Below are 20,481 nucleotides of genomic sequence, written 5' to 3'. Positions count from 1 at the left end.
TGAGGGAAGCCCAGGGAAGGCGTTCACTCTTCACGGTTCCCTCCTCTGCCCCAACTTTTCTCTCGTTCTATAACCACCATCTCCAGGTCTGAAACCAGAAGACCAAGGTTCGTCCAACCCACTCCCATCTGGAATTTAGCATTTCCTGGGCAGATGACGCACCGCAAGTCTTATGAATGGCCTCCTGCCTGGACAGGGTGTGAGGATGGCTAATGCAAAGGGTTGGCAGCAGTGCCCTTGGGGCAGACACGCAGCAGCCACTGAGTCAGTCCCTTGTAACTTCCACATTGGGACCTCGAGGGGTCCCTCAGCCCCGTGGGCGCCATCCCGGAGGCTCCCCTCCCCTTTCTTCCCTACCTCGGGAGCTCCTCAAGGTGGGGTTTATCTCTGCACCCTGCCTTGCTAGACTCTCCACCCTGCGCCCAGTACGGATCAGCCGCAGCAGGGCTCTGTGAAGGCTGGAGCTTCATGGTTTCTTGGTGGCTGAGGCAGCTCATCAGCTGGCCTTCCCAGGGGAGACACCCAGCCCACCTGGGAGCTGCTCCTTGCTCCCCCTTCTAGGTGTTTCCGGGGACCTTCCTACGTGGTGTGGAGAGCCCAGGCATCCCCAGCCGCTCTCCCCCTTCCATGGGAAAAGAGGAGGGAGAAGAGAAAAGCCATATTAATAAAAGAATAGGATACTGCGACTAACTCCACAGCGTGTGCCGCTCAGAATAGCAATGTGCTTTCTCAAGGCAAACAGAACTCCCCAGGTGTTAATGCAAATTCACTCCAGTTAAGATGAAAGAGGGTTGTTTCCCCCTTTGCTGGTTAATATGAAGGACTTAATAGATTCAGCCTCAGGAACTCGGGAACTTGGCCGGGAGCTGAAGGCTGGGGGGCGGGCTGGGGGAAGAATGCAGGCGAGGGCAAAGAAGGGAGGTCCCTCGTGGGTTTCAGGGCGCAGCAACTGTCATAGCAGGCCTGGTTGACGCTGTGGCTCATGCCACCCCCATCCTCTACCAGGCTGACAGAAACTGGGTCTGGCTGCTCGGGAAGTGGCAAGAAAGCCGAGTGGCCCTGCCAACCTCGCCCAAGTCTGCCACCCTTCACATTTCACTCGGGGCCGGCAGCACAATGGCCCCTCCCGACTTGTGTGGGGAGCAGGGGGCTAGGAAAGGAGGGGTGAGATGGAACCCCCTAACACAGGCCCAGGCTGGCTGTTCCTGCAGGGCACCTGGCACTAGTCCAGCTCCTGGCCGTGGCTATGGCCCGATTCCCCATTGGAAACCCTGGAAGGTGAAGCTGGCTGCCAATGCCCAGAGGGACCAGCCCATGGAACTGGAACTGAGGAGTTTCAGAGTTTTTCTGGCCCAAATCCGACCTTCTACGGTTGAGCCTGGAGAGGGAGAAGCTCAAGCCCTCGAAGCTGGCAGCAGAGAGCTGGAGGGACTAGAACACACAGCTGGCTCACATGAAGGCAGGCAGGCCACTGGAGCTGTCCTCTGCTGGGTCAGCAGTCCGGCTTGTCTGCCAGCCACCTGAAGGGTGGTCTTGGATGAGCAGCTTGGTCCCAGGCCTGGGCTGGAGAGAAGCTCCACTCGGGAGGAAGTGGCCCTGAAAAGTGTCTTCTGCTGAAAAACACGCAAGGCCCAAGCTGGGCGTTCACTGGGGAGGGTGGAGAGATACCCTTGCGGCTCAGCTATGGCAGATATGTGCCAGGGGTGCAGGAATGGCCTCGCCAGTGCTCAGCTGTGGATGAAAGGAGACTCAGGGAGATCCCAGGGAGGGTAGGCATGAGGCTGGGCTGTCCCGGTGGGTCTACTCCACTCTCCTGAGTTTAACTTCTGTGTCAGGGTAAATGGCACAGCAGGTGCCTGCCCAGGATACCTCACCACCTTCTTTGCTTTGTTTACTGACTTAATTCTTTCAGATCAAAGGCTGCCCCTTCCCCGAGCAGGCAGATGGGGGAATTACATTATTTATATTGGAAATGGGCAAGGCTCCATGGGGACTTCTTCCTTATGCCTGATAAGAGAAAATTAGGTCACTGCTGTGCCTCCCTGGTGCCTGCAGCTGGGTTTTTACAGCCCAGGTACCCACGGGCTCAGAGAAGAGCTCTTGTGCAGAGCCCAGTGTGGCCCACCCAGCTTTCTCCCACCCTGATCCTCCAGTAAATTATTGACCCAAGCAGCAGGCATTAATGTGACAAAACAAGAACATCCTTCCCAGGCAGCTCCAGCCCAGGGTTATCTATCATCTCCTGGGCTTTGAGGCTGGCACTGGGCAAACACAGCATGGACAAACAGGCCAGATGAAGGTTCATTAAGCTCAGGGTGCAGGTGTAGGGGATGGGGACCACAGGGGGGCAGCGGGTGGGCCTGGTCTCTCTGGGTTGTGACATCCCCTGGGTCACCATTGCTGTTGTCTCTGTTTCCCCCTGTCCCCACCCCGCTCCCAAAGGAAGTATTCAGAAAAAGGGCCACCCTGCCCAAAGTAGTGACACACACCTAGGCAAGGTGCTTAGTAGAGCTTTCTGGGCATTAGCCATCCCCACAAAACCCCTTATCTATTTCATTTTTATTATTTTTTTGAATTGATATCTCACTCTGTTGCCCAGGCTGGAGTGCAGTGGCACAATCACAGCTTACCGCAGTCCCAAATTCCTGGGCTCAGGCCATCCTTCTGACTCAGATTCCTGAGTAGCTGGGACTACAGGCGTGCCCCACCATGCCCAGCTAATTTTTTGACTTTTTGGTGGACATGAGGTCTCACTATGTTGTCTAGGCTGTTCTTTAACTCCTGGGCTCAAGCAATCCTCCCACCTCAGTCTCTCAAATTGCTGGGATTATAGGCATAAGCCATGGAGAAGGCACAAAACCCCTTAAAATCTCCATTTTACAGGTAAAGCAACTGTAGTGCCCAAAGGCTAGGCAATTTGCGGAGGCCAAGGTCAGTGGCTGAGCAGGAATTTGAATCCAACTTTGTCCAAGTTCTGAGGCAGGGAGCTGCCATTTCCCCAGCTCACCCTGCGGCTGGCTGTAAAGATTTCATGCCTATTTTTGTGCTAGCCACTTCTATTACTTGTAAGTAATGGCAATACTGCTACATACTCACACCCCTTTTCTTAGAAACCTGAGCACACTTTGTTCTCTTCTTCAGGTTATCCTGGCAACATTCCTAGGGTGTCCATTGGTGTCATTTTCAACCATCTTCATAGAAGTTCTAGCCCTGGGGGGGAGGGGACTAGGTCTCCTCCACCTGGGCCCAAGGCAAGTGTGGTTCAGCAGATGGCAAGGTGGCTGTCACGGCCCTGACCGTGGAGCCTTCCCGGAGATGTCTTGATTTTGGCTCAGAGGCAAAATGCCAGGTGCTATTCTGAGGCCACCACCTCAGTGAGAAATGGGTATCAAGTGGAAACTGGGAGAGGACATGGTGGCAGTTCCTCTCTGAGCTTGCTCAAGTTGTTGCTGTGCAGATAAATGGCCCTGTGATTCTCCAGAGCTGCTCCTGCCACCACACAGAAATCTCCCCACCGCAGCTGGGACTGCAGCCGCAGGATCCTACTGTAATGCAGCAATGACAGGCTGCCAGGGAGCCCCACACAGCCAGAAGGGGAGGGGGGAGCCCTTGGCTTCTCCTGGCTAGAGATAAGGCTGCCTGGACTGTCTGAGAGGGAGAAGGAGGATATGTCGATGGCTCGACTTTCTCTTCCCCAGAAGACCACAAAATTGGATTAGACACGGTTGCAGCGATCTTCTCACCAATACCTTTCCCCCCAGAGTTTTGCTGCCAACTCTTCATTACACGTGGGTGGCTCCTTATCCGCTCCTCCACACGAAGGCTTTGAGGTAGGCAGCCCTGGGGAACAGCTGCCAGACACTCCCCACACAGGCATCTGATGGGACCAGGCTGCAAATGCCACCGGTAAGCACTGAGGTCCGCTTAGCAGCTTTGTGTTTACAGCAGGGTCATCATAAGCCAAAATAAAACAGCAAAGAACAAATGACCTCCTCGATACAAAACACCAAGCAGTATTTATTCTAACCCTCGTTAATGGGGACCTCAGATCTCAGCATGGGCATATTTACTATCTTTTAGGGGTCATGATTGTCTTTTATAAAAAGGTTACGTAAAAATAGTGCTTGGATGACTTAAAATGAGTATTTTCGAAGTGCTTTCTCTGGTTTATACTACACAGGAAGTGAAACTGCTTCAAATTACTAGAATTAACAGTCTACATTTGAGAAATTTAAGGTTTATATTATTCATCTAATAAAAAGTCTAATTATTTACTAATTCTATATATTCAAAGCTAACAAAAAATGGTTAACACTTCCATAATTCTCTAATTTTACCAACTTCAAACATCTTTCCAAAATATATAAAAAGTTAGTTATGTTTCATGCCAATATTTTGGGAAATGTTTGTGTATTCTGATAGGCTGTTTTCTTCATTGCCTTTATAGTGGAGACCTGAAGGGTGTTCTGGCAAGTATGGCAGGTGGGTCCCCTAAAAATTTTGACAATGCATTATGCCATCTGAATCTCTGATTTTAGGCTGCAGTTAATCGTACAGCAGTTTTGGTCTTGATAAAGAACTTTTGTTGATTAAGAAAGTAGAAATAGAACAAAAACACATAAGCTCTACAGTGGTAGTTTCCGACATCAAGTTCAAATGTTGTGTAGTCCTGACAGTGGCTATACTTCACTTGCTCTGCAGACAGCGCCTGAGCCCCAGGGGTCCTGGACACCCCGTACTCCCCAGAGCCCAGGATGGAAAAGCCCAGAGTGTCCCACAAGAAGAGGGAGTTTCCAGGTGAAGGCATCGTTAGGGATGCTGTCATTAGCACAGAAGGAGGTGAGCCTTTTACCACCTTAGACAAGAGGCTGGAGGTGAAGTCCTGGGTAGTCAGGGAGGGCAGAGGGCCCATCTCCTCACAAACCACAAGAGGTGGCCCCACCACCCAGCTGCAGTCTTGCCACCACAATGGCCTGAGCAATAAGCAAACCAAGGAAGCCCAAGACAGACTTTTTCCAACTTAGAATTTTTATTAAAACAATCACTTAAATTACAACGGTCTCCCAGAATAGAAAATAGCCTTCCATAGTCTGGCCCTGACAGAAGGTGGGACTCAGGCCCCACAGGAAGAAGTGAAGTTTGACATCTCTGAAAATGGTTGGAGCTTCCCTGAATGCCCAGGAGAGAAAGGTTTGGCCCCAGGGCAACTGGGAAAGGCTGTCTCCCGCCAAGGCCGCTCTCTCCTGGGGCTCTGAGGCCCAGGCCTGTCAGTGAGGAACACTTAGTCACCATCACTGGTTGTCAGCTTCTAGACTTTTGAAAACGAAAAGAGAGGAAGAAAGAGAAACCTGTCCCCAAGATTACAAGACACTGTCACTCAAGAAGTGTTATGTAATGCCACAGGGTGTTGTCTAGCAGGGTCTGGCGGGTACATGAATAACTAAGTGGACACCATAGGTCAGAGCACTGCTGTGGCTGAGGGGGGGCCTCAAGTGGGATGAACAAGGTGGTGTGTGCTGCGTGGCACAGCCTCACGGAGTGTCATGAGCTGGACGGAGGCTTCGCAGTTTGTGTCGTGGTGCTTCTGCCCAAGAACCATCAGAAGCCCTCATGATGAAATAATTGTGGCCAGGACCCTGCTCTATGGACTTCAGAGACTTCCTTACTTGACCAGCTCCTGGGCCCTAAAAATGTTCACTTAAAAAGGACAGCCACCTCAGCCACAGACACAAGTCTCTGAAAACCAAGCACCTCTTTGATTCTTTCTCCTGCTACTGGGGCTCGAGGCCTTTCTAAGGCCAACAACCTCTCCACCTTATCAATCCAAGGGGCGATGCTGCTACTTCCTGCCCCCAGGAGAGCAGAGGTGCTCTTGGCTGAGCAAGGTTTCGCTGAGCCTGCTACCTGGGGCTCCAGGTGCTCCTGCCATAGCTCAGATTCCAGCCAGCTCCCTTGAGGCAGCATGGCTTGTCATTTCCTAGTCTAGAAGTACACACAGCAGTTAAAGAAAACAAAGCCCAGCATCATTTTTATAAACCACCATCATGCTCCTGTGCCCTGCAGCCACAGTTTAAAGAACAGATTTACAGATCGGGAAGAAAGTGGTAGAAATTCAGGGATGGGCTTTAAAACTGAGACAGAGCCACAAAACACAGAAGCCAGACTTTTACAAATGCTGGAGGCTTTGTAAAGAGAGGAAGACACAGGGCAACTCTTCCAGCCACAGCCATCCACACTTAAGCTCCAGATGTGGAGTCCCACCCTGCATGCCGTAAGGGGCTAAAGTGACACACAGGGCTAGCTTCCTCAGGGCAAGGTGGCCTAAGGAGGTGGCAGCCAGCCTGCAACACTTTAGGTCAGCATGATAGTGGGGAAAAAGGCAGGATCTCTATGAGCTTCTTAGTTTCTCAAACCAGACAGAATTGCAAGAGACCACCTCTGCTCTCAGGAGCTGTAAGGCCCTTATACATCTTCAGTTGATAAGTGTGTTTTCACTGATTAAGATGTATCACCTGCTCTGTGTAATGGCCCAACTGGAAGGATCTAAAGGGTCTTGGCTGGTCACAGCAGCACCTCCAGCCATGGAGTAAAGAAAGGACAAAAAGTGGCCCCAGACCAAGGAGGGAGTGAGAACTGGTTTTGTGACCCGCTACTGCCCAGCATGGAGGTGAGTCATGTACCAGCCTGTGTGGGCACCATTTGTGACTGGACACCTGCATCAGGCTAGTGCTGGGAGGGGCACAAAGGGACCTTCTGGGCCCATGGGGGAGTATAAAATAAAGGGTCCTCAGGGAGACAAGGGCAAAATGAGGCCCAGGCACAAATGTGGGTTGGGAAGGGCTTGCTGCATGTGGCCAGGGTAGGTGATGTAGATTGGCAACACAGACCAGAGCCAGAAGAGCTTGGTATTTGGGCCTAAGAAGTACCAGTGAAGCTTCAGGGCCTAAGGAACCCCCGGTCACAGCCAGGTTGCCAGGTACTGACTAGAGCATGGCCAGGAAGGGCCCCAGCTCTACACAGGCAGGAGAGCCCAAGGCTGCGGAGGATGGGAAAGACACGTGGCCCCCATCTGCCTCTTAGATCCTGGTCTTTAGAGGCAGGCGGCGAGAGGTGGGCGGCGAGTGCTTTGTACCATCAGCTCCCTACGTGGCTCTACTTGCCTCCCAACCCCTTGGCTGGCAGCCGGCCCTTCGTCACAGCTTCTGCCTCAAGTCTCTCCCCAATCACAGCTGTCCTGCCTGTTCCCCACCAGCTGCTAGCCAGAGTGCTGCCTTGGAGGTGCCTGGTAGAGAACCAGCACTTTGCTCATCACGAGCTGCAGGCAAGCTCACTGCAAAGCTGCAGTAGGCAGGCTGAGCTGGGCCTGGGCTCAGCCGAGCTGTGCTTCCTCACCATGTGCCAGGTCTTCACCCATGGAAAGGATGAAAGTTCTGGGGCCCTGGGCAGGGTTGGGGGTGGTGACACCAGCCTCCTGGCCTCCAGGGGTCTCTGCACTTCACTCCCTACAACCACTTCCAAGCCTGGGCCGTGGAAGCCAGCCCTGGACAGTAAGATACACAGACCAAGGTGCCTGGGATGAAGAAAATGAGGGATCCCACATCAGACAAAGGAAGACAAATACTTCTTAAAACAATTAAAGACTCAGGTCAGGAGAACTAGAACGCCATGAGAGAAATCTCTACAGGGTCATAGTTCAAGGCAATTGCACATAAAGGGGGTTGGGCTCTCCACTCAGCTGGGGAAAGTTCCGGAGCTCCCACAGAAGCCCCCAGCCAGCCCCCAAAGGATGTTTCTCACGGTGTCTGGCCCATTCTGCTGGTTTTGGGAGCAGAAGTGGCAGGTCTTGGGGTGGCTGGGTCACCTGCTAGAGCTCCTCAAAGAAGGCCACTCGGGACTTGGCGCTCTGCAAGGTGAGCTGTAAAAAAGCAGAGAAGAAGTTGAAAGGGGGATGAGATCTCTGCTCTCTCACATGGAGTCCCATCCTGCTGCCTGGACTAATCTCAAAGGTGGTTGAGAGTGAAAGGAACAGTGTTCAAATAGATGTTCGAGAAGTTGCAGTCAATCCCAAATAAGTGTCCAGATTTGCCCAAAAATTCAAATTAGGAGGTGACAAGTGAGGATGTGCCAGGGGAAGGCAGGTGGGTAGAAGCACGTTAGCAGGAAAATGTCATCAACATCAGCTTTTCAAAGGGGACTGGAGATTCCTGGTATTTTAATAGATTCTCACATTCCTGTCTACAAAGTCTCTGAGCCGCCTCTGTGGTGTGCTGTTTGCGGTGGCACCAGCCTAAGATGTTCATCCTCTCCGGGCTCAGAGGAGCTGGCTTGGCAGGGCAAGCATTTCAGTCCTTGTAACTCCTGGGGATGCCACTAGGGCAAGACAGGCCTGTGTCAGATGTGGAAGAACATGACCCTTCCACTCCTGGCTCTCCAGGTGTCCCCAAAGCAGACTTGCCCATGACCCTGCAGCTGAGGGGATTCTCTCCACGACCTGGAAGGCAATGTGCTTTCTTGGTGAGGCTAGTGCAGACAGGGAGGATTAGTGGCTGGGGCAGTACTCTGTCCAGCAACTATAAGGCCTTTCCGGGAAGGACAGGGCAGGAAAAGGCTGGAGCTCTCTAAGTGACAGAGTTTGCAACCTCCTAAGTCCCTTCCTCTGAGCCACTTCCAGCATCTCTCTGAACAGAAGTATTTGAAAACAGGTACCCTCTCCATTGCCCTGCTCCCTGCTCAGCTCCTGAAGCCAATCCCTTGGGCCTGTTCTGTGTGTACCATATCCAAGTCAAGAGCTCCACTGTGAGGCTGAGGAGGCCCAGGGACTAAATCCTCCGTCACCAGCTTGCTGTGTAGATTTAGCAGACATTCTTGACCTCTCTGAGCCTCTCTCCTCTGGAGGTCCACAGGGCAAGCAAGACAGTCTGGCCCATTCTCTTGAACCCTGGCAGTCTCTGGATGTGAAAAGTCCTCAGAACTATGGTGACTCCACAAAGGAGAGAGGAGGGAGACTCCAAACCCACCACTTTCCCATCAAAAGACAGGCAGCATTAGTGTGCTCAAAATGAGACAGCTTGAGAGCGACTCTTTAAATCCTGCCAAATCTTTTGGCCTTGAAGTCCCCGACTAACAAGCTGAATGCAGGGAGGCATCTGAGCTGTTTTCTTCAGTGGAACTAATTTCAGAGTCCTTTGGAAAGCCCAGTTCTGATGGAAATGGAGAGAGCTCTTCTTTGCTGAAACACAACTCCCTCTAGAAGGGAGCTGCGTTTAGGATGGGTTTTTCCCTAAATGCAATCAGTGGAGAAGGGCCAGAAGTTATGTGCCTGTGATAATGGGAACCAGGATGGTAGCAAGTAAGAGAGATTTGCCTGCCAGAGAACTACTGGGACAACAATTCTCTAGGAGAGGGTTTAAATTAAAAGGCATAAACCCAAGGTCTCTGCTCAGGTTCCTCACACACTTCTGAGAAGACCTCAAGTGGCCTCTCAGGGGACAGGGAACTGCCCACAGCCACTTTGAGTCAAACACAGGCAACGGTCAGCTGCCTGACCAGAGGTCCTCCTGGGCCACTGACTAGCCGTGTGACTGTGGGCAGGTCACTTAACGTCCTCTGGCCTCAGTTCCCTACCATGAAGCACGGGTGATGGCAGCCCCTTCCTCACAGGGTGATGTGTGGAGGAACTGGGAAAAACGTGCAAAGCACCCAGCACTGCGCCTGGCGCGTGGTGGGAACTCAGCAGCTGTTATTACTAATAGCAGCATCACGTTTCTTCCCTCCCCCCAGCTCTGGCTCCTCTTCTTCTGGGGGAGCAGAACACTCATTAGGAAGAGATGCTGGTGATGGCAAGGTCACATGTGGCACTGGCCTCCACAGCCTCTGAGGCAGGGCACACAATGCTCCCGCGAGGCCCGGCCACTTCCACAGGCAGGGAGCCCAGGCTGTGGGGGCCTCTGAGAGCCTCCTGCCCATTTGTACAATGTTGGCTCCAAGAATTCCTGGATCCTCTACCTAAGGAGTGTGCTGGCTGTCCCCTCGAGGTGCCAGGGGAAGGTTTTGGCAGCGCCAGATTCCAGTTACGCGAGCATGTGCTTGTTAGGATGCAGATTGCTCCTTGGGTGGGCAGATGCTTCCCAATCCCCACCCCAGCTGCACTGCAGAGGCTCAGCCCGACCTCTTATCTCTCAAGAGCAGGAGTTTCCCCTCAGCCCCAAGGACAGGTATAGAGGAAAATCAGACAGTCTGACCATGCAGAAGCAGGAAAGCACCACAGACACACGGCTGGGGCAAGAAGAGAGTGCCACAGTCTTCCAGAAGACACTGAGGCGGTTAGAGGGAAAGGTGGACCCACCAGATGGCCAAAACCTGGCGGCACTGGTCAGTGAGGGCTCTTGTCACCACAGTTGTGCCCCAGCCCTGCAGGCAGACATGGCTGCCGCCGCCTCCCCCTTCACCCTCACTGTCTGATTCCTATCGGTTCCAATCCCATGGTAAGTTCCTGGAGTCAGAAATTGCTGGAGCCGTCCACCACCACCTTGGCATCTGCCTACTTTGACCTGGGCAACATCCTTTAGCTTAGACACATTCTAGAATGCCCTCTTCTGCAGGAGGGCACCAGCTCATGCTGGAGCTGGCGGGCGGGCAGTGAGACGAGGTTCTGCAAGGAAAGGCCTTGGACTTCTTTCCTTCAGGTAGGAACTCAGGGGAGCTAGCCCTCAAATGGGAGATTTTCTACAGAGAGCTCAGGAAGCCTCCCTGTGGGATACTACAAACAGTTCTGCCACTTGTGCTCCCTGCTTAGGCACTGCCTTACACCTCCATTGGGCAGGTGCCTCTCACCTGTGGATCCTTCACTATCTGCTGCTTCTAGAAAGCTTGTAGGTCCCGTTCTAGAAAGCTCACTGATTGTCCCATTTACAGTGCAGCTAAAGGCAAGAGGTATTCATAAAATGAAGGTGAAGGCTCAGAGGAAATGGCACCAAGTTAGCCCTTCATAAAATCAACTCTGCCTCTGGGTCTTCTTTTTAAACTCATGAAAATCAGCGAACTCATTTCCTGGTTTCACTACGAATCTCTTATACTGTAAAGTGTATGAGCCCATGTCAGCGTTGGTCTCTCTCCCTGCTCAGCAAGTGGCCTGACATTCTCTGCACAGCCCAGCACATCTCTGCTTGCTAGAGCCAGGTACTGTGGAGATGATCCCACAGAGGCCCTCACCTTGTCCTGTGACTTGAGAACTGAAGCCACCCCTACTCTCACCCTGATTCCAAACAAATGCCTGTGCACCCTCTGGCAATCCTGTAACAGCCCTCTCTCGCCTTCCCGAGCCCCGCCTTGTCTGCCTATGGAGTGGAGTGTCCAGGAGGGAGAAGATTCCTCAAATGCACAAGGAACAAGAGCATGGATTGGGCTCTACGAGCACACTGCCAGGGGTATCTTGAAGACTATCCAGGAAAATGGAGATCTCCAAATTTCAGCAGATGGTGAGACAGAAAAGCCTCAGGATATGGATCTACAAGCAGGGCCCCAAGGATAATGGGTGCTTCACCCTGGGACCTGCCACGTCTGGTCTGTGTCTCTTTGAATCCTTCTAAGGACAAGTGGGAGAGCTCTGGTGAACATGACCAGTGGCGTCTGCCACACACTGTCCTTCAAAACTCCCACTGAATCCAGACAAGGACCAACTACAGGAGTCTCGGCAGCCAGGCCCAACCCAGCTCCTAGGGACAGGCTGTAAACCACAGAGCCCTGCTCAAACCCAAAGCACTCTTGCCAGCTCCCTAAAGATGACTAAAAGAACATGAAGTCTCCTCACCAGGCACTGGGCTGACCCGCTGCTCTCTTCCAGCTGTCTCTTCACATCTGATTAGAATCAGTCATGTGAATAACACAGGAGGAATTAAGTTCTCTCTTGACTGAACCGGCTGTTCAAGTCTGTCACTAATCCAATTCCTTTCTGAGGAGAGGAACTTCCTTTTTCCCCTCTGTGGCATACCTATAAGGCTTTGTTTTTATCTTATGGGACCTCTGATCCACTTGTTGGGGCCTGGCTCTCCCTTCCTGCCCAGCATCGAGACTCAACCCTGGCAGAGTCCCTTCCTCCTGCCTACTTTCTCATCAAACTGTCAGGCTGTAAAAGGGCAGGAAAGGAGGTCACTGGCAGAGCTGAGGCTCTTTATGCTCCCCAAACTGTATGTGGCATGACAAACATGGACACATTCACCCAATCTAGTCACACGTGTCTCCTTAAAAAGACAGAAGGCTGGCTTCTCTCAACCTGAGAAAAGGGCCTGGTACCTAGCCGGTTCTAACCCAAGCCTGTAATATGCAGACAAAACTGGCTCCTGCTCACTGCTATGTGAGGATTTCAGGCAGCCCATCAAGATACTCTTGAGAAATGGCCCCGGGCTCTGAAGACAGCAAGCCCCGAAGGCACCTGTGACAAGCTCCCCTACCGGCAGTGGAAGGCTTCCAGCTACAAAGCCTCCTCCAACGTGGCTCCCAAGAGTGCCCCCTGCTGGAAAACCACAGCACGAGGCATACTGCCAACTCCTTCTAGTTCTCCTCTAAAAGTCCTTTTGGGGGATCGTTTCCCAAAGTGATAGGAGGGAAACTAAATGTATTCCGGCACGAAGCCTGCAGCGGCAAGGCTGCTTGATTAAGAATGAATTACACTTTCATCAGCACAGAGAGAAAATTGATTCACAAGGCCGCATTATGATCATCTTGTTCCTAAAGCAAAGGGGGGGCAAGACACAGAGCCACTTCGGCTATCAGTAGTGAGAGAAAGAAAGCTCTCCAATTAAGCTGGGAGAACAAAACTAATAAGAGCACCAGGATTCCTTCAACTAGTCTCTGGGGGCCTTGCCTCAATTCACTCATCCCAAGGGAAGAGAAAGGAAGGTGGGAGGGGGACAGCTAATTCATTTTAAATTATAAGACCCACAGCACTGAACCCATTTTAGATACTAACCTAATAACTCCAGGCACTGGATCTCTGCTTGTCCCATAAAAATGCAGTGGAATTGAAATGTGAGCCCAAAAATCATGTTATACTTCCTCTCCACCACTACATATTGAAAATGAAGAAGCGGGGGAGGGCGTAGATACAAAAGGACATGCAGAATCTCTGGCACACGAATCCACAGGGAGAAAGCAGACTCAGAGCAGAAAGGTGACAGCCAAATCCAGTAGCAGCAAATTCCAGCAGAATCTTTGGTTTGGGGTGTGATAAACATTCCCCCTTCCAAAGTGGAGCTGAAGGGGAAAGGCTAATGGAGGGGGGATGTCTGTGAAAAGTGGCCAGATTAAGCATTTCTGCAGTCTTGCTAGTGACAGCTTGCACCCAGATGCCATCTGGTGATGTGCACAGGAGAGCCATCCACACACTTATCCCTACACAGAGGTGGAATGAAAGGCCAGGTCTATCCCAATGAACACATCCAATTTGGTATTAGCTACTTTATCTGCTCTAGAGAGAATCTGCCAAGGAAAAACCAGGGGTCCTTTTTGTGGATTAATCCTTTAGGGACCTAAAGCAGCAGAGAGACACCTGGACACATGTCTACCTGCATGTCTTAGGCTGTCTGTGTGGCGCTGGTAGGGCCCTTTGCTATTCTGTTTCTCTACCTGACAAATGGATTAATCGGCCTGATTCACCTCACTGGGCAGGTAGAAGCTAAATGGTGTCTATCGAGCAGCCTGAGCAAGCCTTAGGAAAAAGGTCCAGATAGACTGATGTCATTTTTAAATTGCCAATATCAAAAGAGAAATCACGGCATGTATCATAAGAACAGAACCTCAAGCCTGCAGAATGAGTTTGCATCCCAGCTCTTCCCTCTCACTGTTGCAGCAACAAATCAGGTGCTGGAGGAGAGCTGCACTGAAACATATCTTCAGTGCTGAGGGGCCAAATGGGATGTTTTACTGCATCAAATAAGGCCTGATAATGTCCTCAGGCACTTCCAAATGGTTGTAAAATATCCTATGCCAGCAAAGCAGGTTTGTAGTTTCCAAAACACCTCCCAAAGAGCAACTGCTTAACTAGGTAGTCACCCAACCAAAAACAGAAGTATAGTCTTTTGGAAAAAAGGCAGGTAGAATCTTCTATCTAGAGCTACCAGAAACAAGCAAGAAAACTGTAAGCTCTCAACAGTTAAAGGTGTCATAACCATGACAAGCACTCCTAAGTCCAGCCCACAGCTCCCACTGCCTTCCATGAGTTTCCATAGGGCCAAGATAGAGTTTGATTGCAGCTGCGATTTCTTCTGTGTTCTATGCCTACATCTGCTTCCTGCTACTGCTCCTCATTAATTCTTGCTCCTCATCCCAACCCCCACTCCTCCTTCTTTCCTTCTCCCTCTCACCTCTGCCTTGTTCCAGCAGTAAGAAAGGGAAGGTAGCCGGGCTGGGTGGCTCAGCCTATAATCCCGTGCTTTGGGAGGCTGAGGTGAGTAGATTGCCTGAGCCCGCAGGTTAGAGACCCGCCCGGGCAACTTGGCGAGACCTCATCTCTACAATAAATCAAAATATTAGCCAGGTGTGGTAGTGTGTGCCTGTAGTTCCAGCTACTTGGAGGGCTGAGGCAGAAGGATTGCCGGAGCCTAGCAGGTCGAGGCTGCGGTAGCCGGGAGCGTGCCATTGCACTCCAGTCTGGGCGACAGAGTGAGACTCTAACTCAGAAAAAGAGAAAAAAAAAAGAAAGGGAAGGTGCTGCAGACATATGCCAGGACCAAGGATGTCCTACCAGACAATGCCCAATTCCTAATGCAAGCAGAGCCACTTGGCACTCTGGGATCGTAAGGAGGGCTGGACATATTAACCACATATTAAACACAAGTTATTTAGCAGCCACCTTTGAGACTGGCAATGCAGACTAGAGGTCACCTGGGAGGCTCTTGCCACTTATTTTAATTGTAGGAGATGCCTTTCACACATATGCAATCTTTCCCAATGATTTATCACTTCCCCGGGTGTTTTTAAGTGTTCTACCTCACTTCACCAGCACTGCATCTCCATCTCCAAGGGGAGTCCGCACAAATTGAAGATGACATTGGACTTTTATGTCTTCCTGATCTGAAAGAAGCGACTAGAGCTTGAGATAAATGTCAAGGCTCCTTTATTCCTGTTCTTCCACCAGTGGAAACCACAGCTGGACCTTGATGGTTCAAACCATTTACTAATGAATAAGCTTTCTAAGCTCTACCACCCCCATGATTTCTCATCTGTCAATTTCCTCTGAAATCTTGAGCTCCCTGGGAGACCATGGACACAAAAATGATGGCTTTGTTTGCTGGCATTCGGACCAGCTCAGGAGCAGGGGACTGAAACCAGCCTCTTGAGAGGGGACAAAGCAAGACCCTGCATGTGCAGATTCCAGGAGCCCATTTTCACCTCCTAGGTGTGGTGACACAGCTAAGCCACACCGGGACACCACTCCTGTCATCAGCATTGTGACTCTGAGAACAAGAAGCTCAGGTTCAAGGCACCCCATGTCCCCAGCCCCAGCCTGGCTGCCAGACTCAGTCCCCTCAACTAAGAAGGCTTGGATGTCAGGAACACGTGTCACTCCCTCAGAATGAAACGAATCCAGGTTCCCCAGGGCGGCTTTTGATCACTAATGCTGCTCTGACTCAGATGCAAATGCCAAACAAGTTACACTGATCATCAACCGGGAAAAATGGAAATGTAGGGAGTTAAGATTAGCAGGAGGAGAAAAATATATCCTTGCAAACTCAAGTCAAATATTAGAAGGAACCACTGAAGTTAATTCTGGCTTTTAAAAAGTTTTTACCTCCAACCACACAGCAATTACTACAACTGACAAATATGCTTACCACAAGCTGTGTGCATAAACATAGCAGTGTGGTCCGGGGTCCCTCGTCACAGGCTCACCAGCTGATTTCTATCTTTTTATATTTTATTTTACTTTATTTATTTGTTTATTTATTTCTGAGTTGGAGTCTCACTCTTGTCGCCCAGGCTGGAGGGCAGTGGCACACTCCCAGCCACCACAGCCTTGACTTGCTGGGCTTAGGTGATTCTTCCGCCTCAGTCCTTTTTATATTTTAAAGCCTTTACTGAGCTCTTACTGTGCACTGTTTCATGTGTATTACTTCATTTACTCCTCACAACATTTATTCCTTTGGGAGTAAAGACTATTTTTATTCACTTTTTCCAGGTGAGGACACTGAGCCTCAAGACACAGTAAGAATTACAGAGAAAGGAAGTGGCAGAGCAGTGATAACCTCAGTTAACCAGACTGGACAGCCTCTCGGCATTCCCAAGGGAGTGTAGTAACCCCTGGTAACCTGAAGGTAAATCCCTTGAATCAGCTTCAGTGTTACACAGCCCCCATGAGTGCTGCTGAAACCATATCAGATTCTGAGACCTCTTATAGAGGCAAGAGTAGTGAAAGTGAGGAGGAGGAATACCCCTGGACTGTGGCAGATAGGAGACCCATTTTTTTCCACTGGAAAAATCTATGATTAAAAAAAAAATTTAAAAAACCAAATATCAATGCAGGCTTGGACTCAGATTAATGGAAGCTATCCAGTTCACCACCAGCCTTTGCACCTCTCATCCCTAGACACTGTAGTTGGAGGTCTGCCCTTGACATCTAGGTACCCACACTTGCAAGCCAAGTGGTGCTTCTCCTCAGCTTGGCTAGCATCAGTCCAGACTGCAGCAGGCATGACACTAGTGCAGGCAGGTGACTGGTCATCAGTCCCAGTCACCAGCTATAGGAACCACCAAAGTCTAGAAAAATGGAACATGCATCAAACTTCATGTGAAGCAAACTTTTACAGTGCTATTTAATCTAGTGAGCCTGAGAGAATGCCTGTCATATTAAAAGTCAAGTCCATACTTTTCTTAACCTTCGATTAGTCAGAATTCTTGATTAATTGGAGCTGGGTGGCCTGCTTTGAAAACAAGTTCACATCAAGACATTAAAATGAATGATAACGTAGCCAGGCATGGTGGGACGTGCCTGTAGTTCCAGCTACTTGGAAGGCTGAGGTGGAAGGATCACCTGAGCCCAGCAGGTCGAGGTTGCAGTGGCTGTAAGTGTGCCAGTGCACTCCAGTCTGGGTGACAGAGTGAGACTCCAAAAAAAAAGAAGAATGAATAAATAAATGCTTTCATGTATGTCCTAAGAGCAGTGCAAATTTAACTAAAAATGAAACTTCTTTTGTCTATAATAACAGCTCAGTGAGAAGCAATGATCAAAATCAGGACCCTGAAAAAAAATTTTTTTTTTTTGAGTTGGAGTCTCACTCTGTTGCCCAGACTGGAGTCCAGTGGCCACTCCCGGCCCCCGCAGCCTCGACCTGCTGGGCTCCGGCAATCCTTCCGCCTCAGCCTTCCGAGTAGCCGGAATTACAGGTGCGCACTACCACGCCCAGCTAATTTTTTGATTTACTGTAGAGATGAGGTCTCACCTGCCCAGGCGGGTCTCGAGCCCGCAGGCTTGGGCAATCCACTCACCTCAGCCTCCCAAAGGCGCGGGATTACAGGCTGAGCCACCGAGCCTGGCTGGACCCTGAAAAATTTAAACATTCTGCATCATTATATAAAGAAGAAAGCTGAAATCATATTCAAGTTGAAGAGCCCAGTCCAATGTAGGGAACATTTGACAGCACCAGTTGATACAAAGCAGGATTTTCTGCTTGCCTCTCTGGGTAACCATAAAGTTCAATAAACCAAGGTGGATCCACCTGGTGCTCTGGGTGCTGCAGCTGGCCTGCCTGTGACCATGCTGGCCATAACTGCCCTGGTTCAGAACACACACTGCTCAGTGTTGGAGAATCAGTGCCAACATGGGGGATAAAAGCTGATGGGAGTCTGCTAAATAAAAGTCACGCAAAAACCAGGGTTCGTGCCATGGTTTCCTGGAATCACTGACAGCTTGAATCCTCCTTATAATAAGATCTAGTCAGCCGGCTCGGTGGCTCAGCCTGTACTCCCGCACCTTTGGGAGGCTGAGGTGAGTGGACTGCCTAAGCCCATGGGTTCAAGATCCGCCTGGGCAACTTGGCGAGACCTCATCTCTACAATAAATCAAAACGAGCCAGGCGTGGTAGCGCGTGCCTATAGTTCCAGCTACTCGGAAGGCTGAGGCGGAAGGATCGCCGGAGCCCAGCAGGTCGAGGCTGCAGTGGCCAGGAACGGCCACTGCACTCCAGTCTGGGCAACAGAGTGAGTGTCCAACTCAAAAAAAACCCCAAAAAACAAATAAGATCTAGTCAAGACTTTAACAGCTAACCTCTCTTGATGAAATAATGAACACAAATAGGATCTACCTCTTTTTGGTAGGAAGCTTTCAATGAGCTTATTCTACTCTAATAGCAAAAGCTGCGGTGAGCACGCCAAACAACACATCCTATGCTATTGTCAGGTGGTGCTGGGCTCACTGGAATGGGTACTACTGGGGATTAGGTGAGAAGCAGAAGCGGACACCATTTTATGACTGGACAAAATACATTCTCTTCACTGCCAAGGCATGCTGGTAGAACAACAAACTGTTGCAGAAGAAAAGCAGCAATCGTTCAGTTAATTCACTCAGCAACGACTGGCCACTCATCTCCTGGGTGCTGTGACTGTGCAGTTCCAATGCGAACTCACTGTAACCACATCTCTACTCCAGACTGTGGAGAAGCTGAAACAGAGACGGCCAAGCACTGATGAACAAACAGTCCACTCCAACGGACATACACATCAGACACCTGTGCCGTGTCTGTGCTTTACTTGAAAAGAAAAAAGATGTAGACAGAAAGGGGAAGCTCTAAAGGAAAATGAGCCAACATGGGCAACCCCTTCATTCCATGACCAGAAGCTACCAGGTATGACCATGGGTCTGGAGATTATCACCATAAGAAAGGTCTTGATTTTGAGTTAACGACACCAGGTTTAAAAGCACCCAAATTTCCATGTTAGCATTATTTATCTAAGAAGTATGCCACCAAGACAAAGGACTTTTAGACACATCTGACTGGACAAGAAGCCATGATCTTCCCCAGACCAATAATGACACAAGATGGGAAGGACAATCAGTCCAATGGCCCCATGACATGCTCTGCAGAACAAGGCAGACTTCCGGGGTCCTGGAGGCTAGTCTGGCCCCACAGGACAGATGCCTGCTCTCAGACTCAAAGCATGCTGCGGCCAGTACCTAGGAACCACCTGTCCTTGGGAGGGCTCAGTGTGGCCCAAGGACAGAGACAGGCAAGCTCATGCATGGGTTAGTATCACAGAGGGTAGAACCATCACCACATACAGAGTACCTGGGAAACCTACTTTGAGGGCTCAAATGCAGATAGGTCTTCTGCCTTGGGCTTGAGGCTAAACCAGCAAAATAAAACGAAGAAAAAAAACATACCCTGTGATATCAACAATGTCACATGTGCCATTTGCAAAATGCTCAGATAGGCCTGAAATTGTGATTGTTTGTTTTTAATGGCTTGGAAAGGGGTCTCTCCAGCTTTCAGCACTCCAGGTTCCCATGAGTGAGGGCCTCTCTCACTGCAGCAGCAGCAGTAAAGATGAGACTGCTCCTGGGGCCCAGTTGACAAGGTGGGGGCAAGGAGTTGGGGTGTGGTGTCTGAGGCAGCTCATTCAAGGGCTGACCGGCTCACTGGCCAAGACATCATTTTACCTCTTTTCTTAATGACTGAGGCCTCCCTTTAACTCCTCCTTTTACTAACTGTTTAATCATTTTGTTTTGGTAGGAAAATCCAGTAAATTACAGAAGTCAAAGGAAAGAAGAAAGTGGAAATGCCTTTTCACTATTAAAAGGAATTTTCTACCCAGTGCCAGGTGTAGCTGGAGTGGAGAGATAGAAGTCAAGGCTTCCTACTGAACCTACCAAGGACGGCAGGGAGATACAGATTTCTTGCAGTTTTCAGACACAGCTTAGCCACTGAAAACAGAGATAGTCCTTAAACTGTGAGTCTGTTTAAAGACTAAGGTAAAGAGTAAAAAATTAAGCATATCAGTCATTATCTAAACTCAATCAACTGTCTTATCTTAATAACACCTATTTTATAGGTGTTAACCTGATCTGGGCTATCAGTTAAGAGAAAAACTTCAATTGGCAAGAAAGGACCTTTCTGCTTGGTCCAAATAAGAGAAATATGCTTTGGGTCTAATAATTAGTAGAATTTAGCTTTGAAATCTCTAAAATGCTAAAAAAAAAGCGGGGGGGGGCACCTGAGGAGAAAGATAGGAAATCGTTTGCAACATAATGAAGTCTTGCCTTTTTAAAACACTGAGGTTCTCCTGGGTACTTTCTTTTAAGCATGAAAAAAGTTAAAAATTCAGCATTTGGTCTCTAAGTCAAGAATAGAATTTTATAGTTCTTGCCACTTAAACACACAAAAAGAGTAGAGGGAAAGTTCATTCTCAAAAGCCTCCATTTCACTTTGCTTTCTCATTAAGTAAGGCAGCTCCCTGGGCATAACGCTCCTTGGCTTAAAAGAATCACTTTAC

The 20,481-nt window shown here is 50.0% G+C and overlaps 1 protein-coding gene across 8 annotated transcripts in view; it reads right to left on the bottom strand.

Annotated features, from left to right (window-relative positions):
* Nucleotides 1–5,007: 5,007 nt before the first annotated feature.
* Nucleotides 5,008–20,481, bottom strand: part of NF2 (neurofibromin 2) — a 98,210-nt gene continuing 82,736 nt past the window's right edge. For 3 of the 8 annotated variants that reach the window (XM_021718124.1, XM_021718125.1, XM_021718126.1), the window contains 2 exons: nt 19,291–19,335; nt 5,008–7,915 (listed from right to left, as the gene is read on the bottom strand). In XM_021718124.1, coding sequence (XP_021573799.1) covers nt 19,300–19,335 — 36 coding nt within the window. In that variant the 3' untranslated portion in view covers nt 5,008–7,915; nt 19,291–19,299. Of the gene's footprint in view, nt 7,916–18,435; nt 18,653–19,277; nt 19,374–20,481 lie in introns of those variants that run through there. The other 5 variants (XM_021718122.1, XM_021718127.1, XM_008069171.2 and 2 more) reach the window with 4 other exon arrangements.

The sequence above is a fragment of the Carlito syrichta genome, unplaced genomic scaffold (assembly GCF_000164805.1).
Source record: "Carlito syrichta isolate Samal-C Ts95f unplaced genomic scaffold, Tarsius_syrichta-2.0.1 Scaffold311843, whole genome shotgun sequence".
Classification (NCBI taxonomy): Eukaryota; Metazoa; Chordata; class Mammalia; order Primates; family Tarsiidae; genus Carlito; species Carlito syrichta.
Note: the sequence above shows the minus strand (reverse complement) of the source record. Positions and strands in the feature narration are given on the sequence as shown.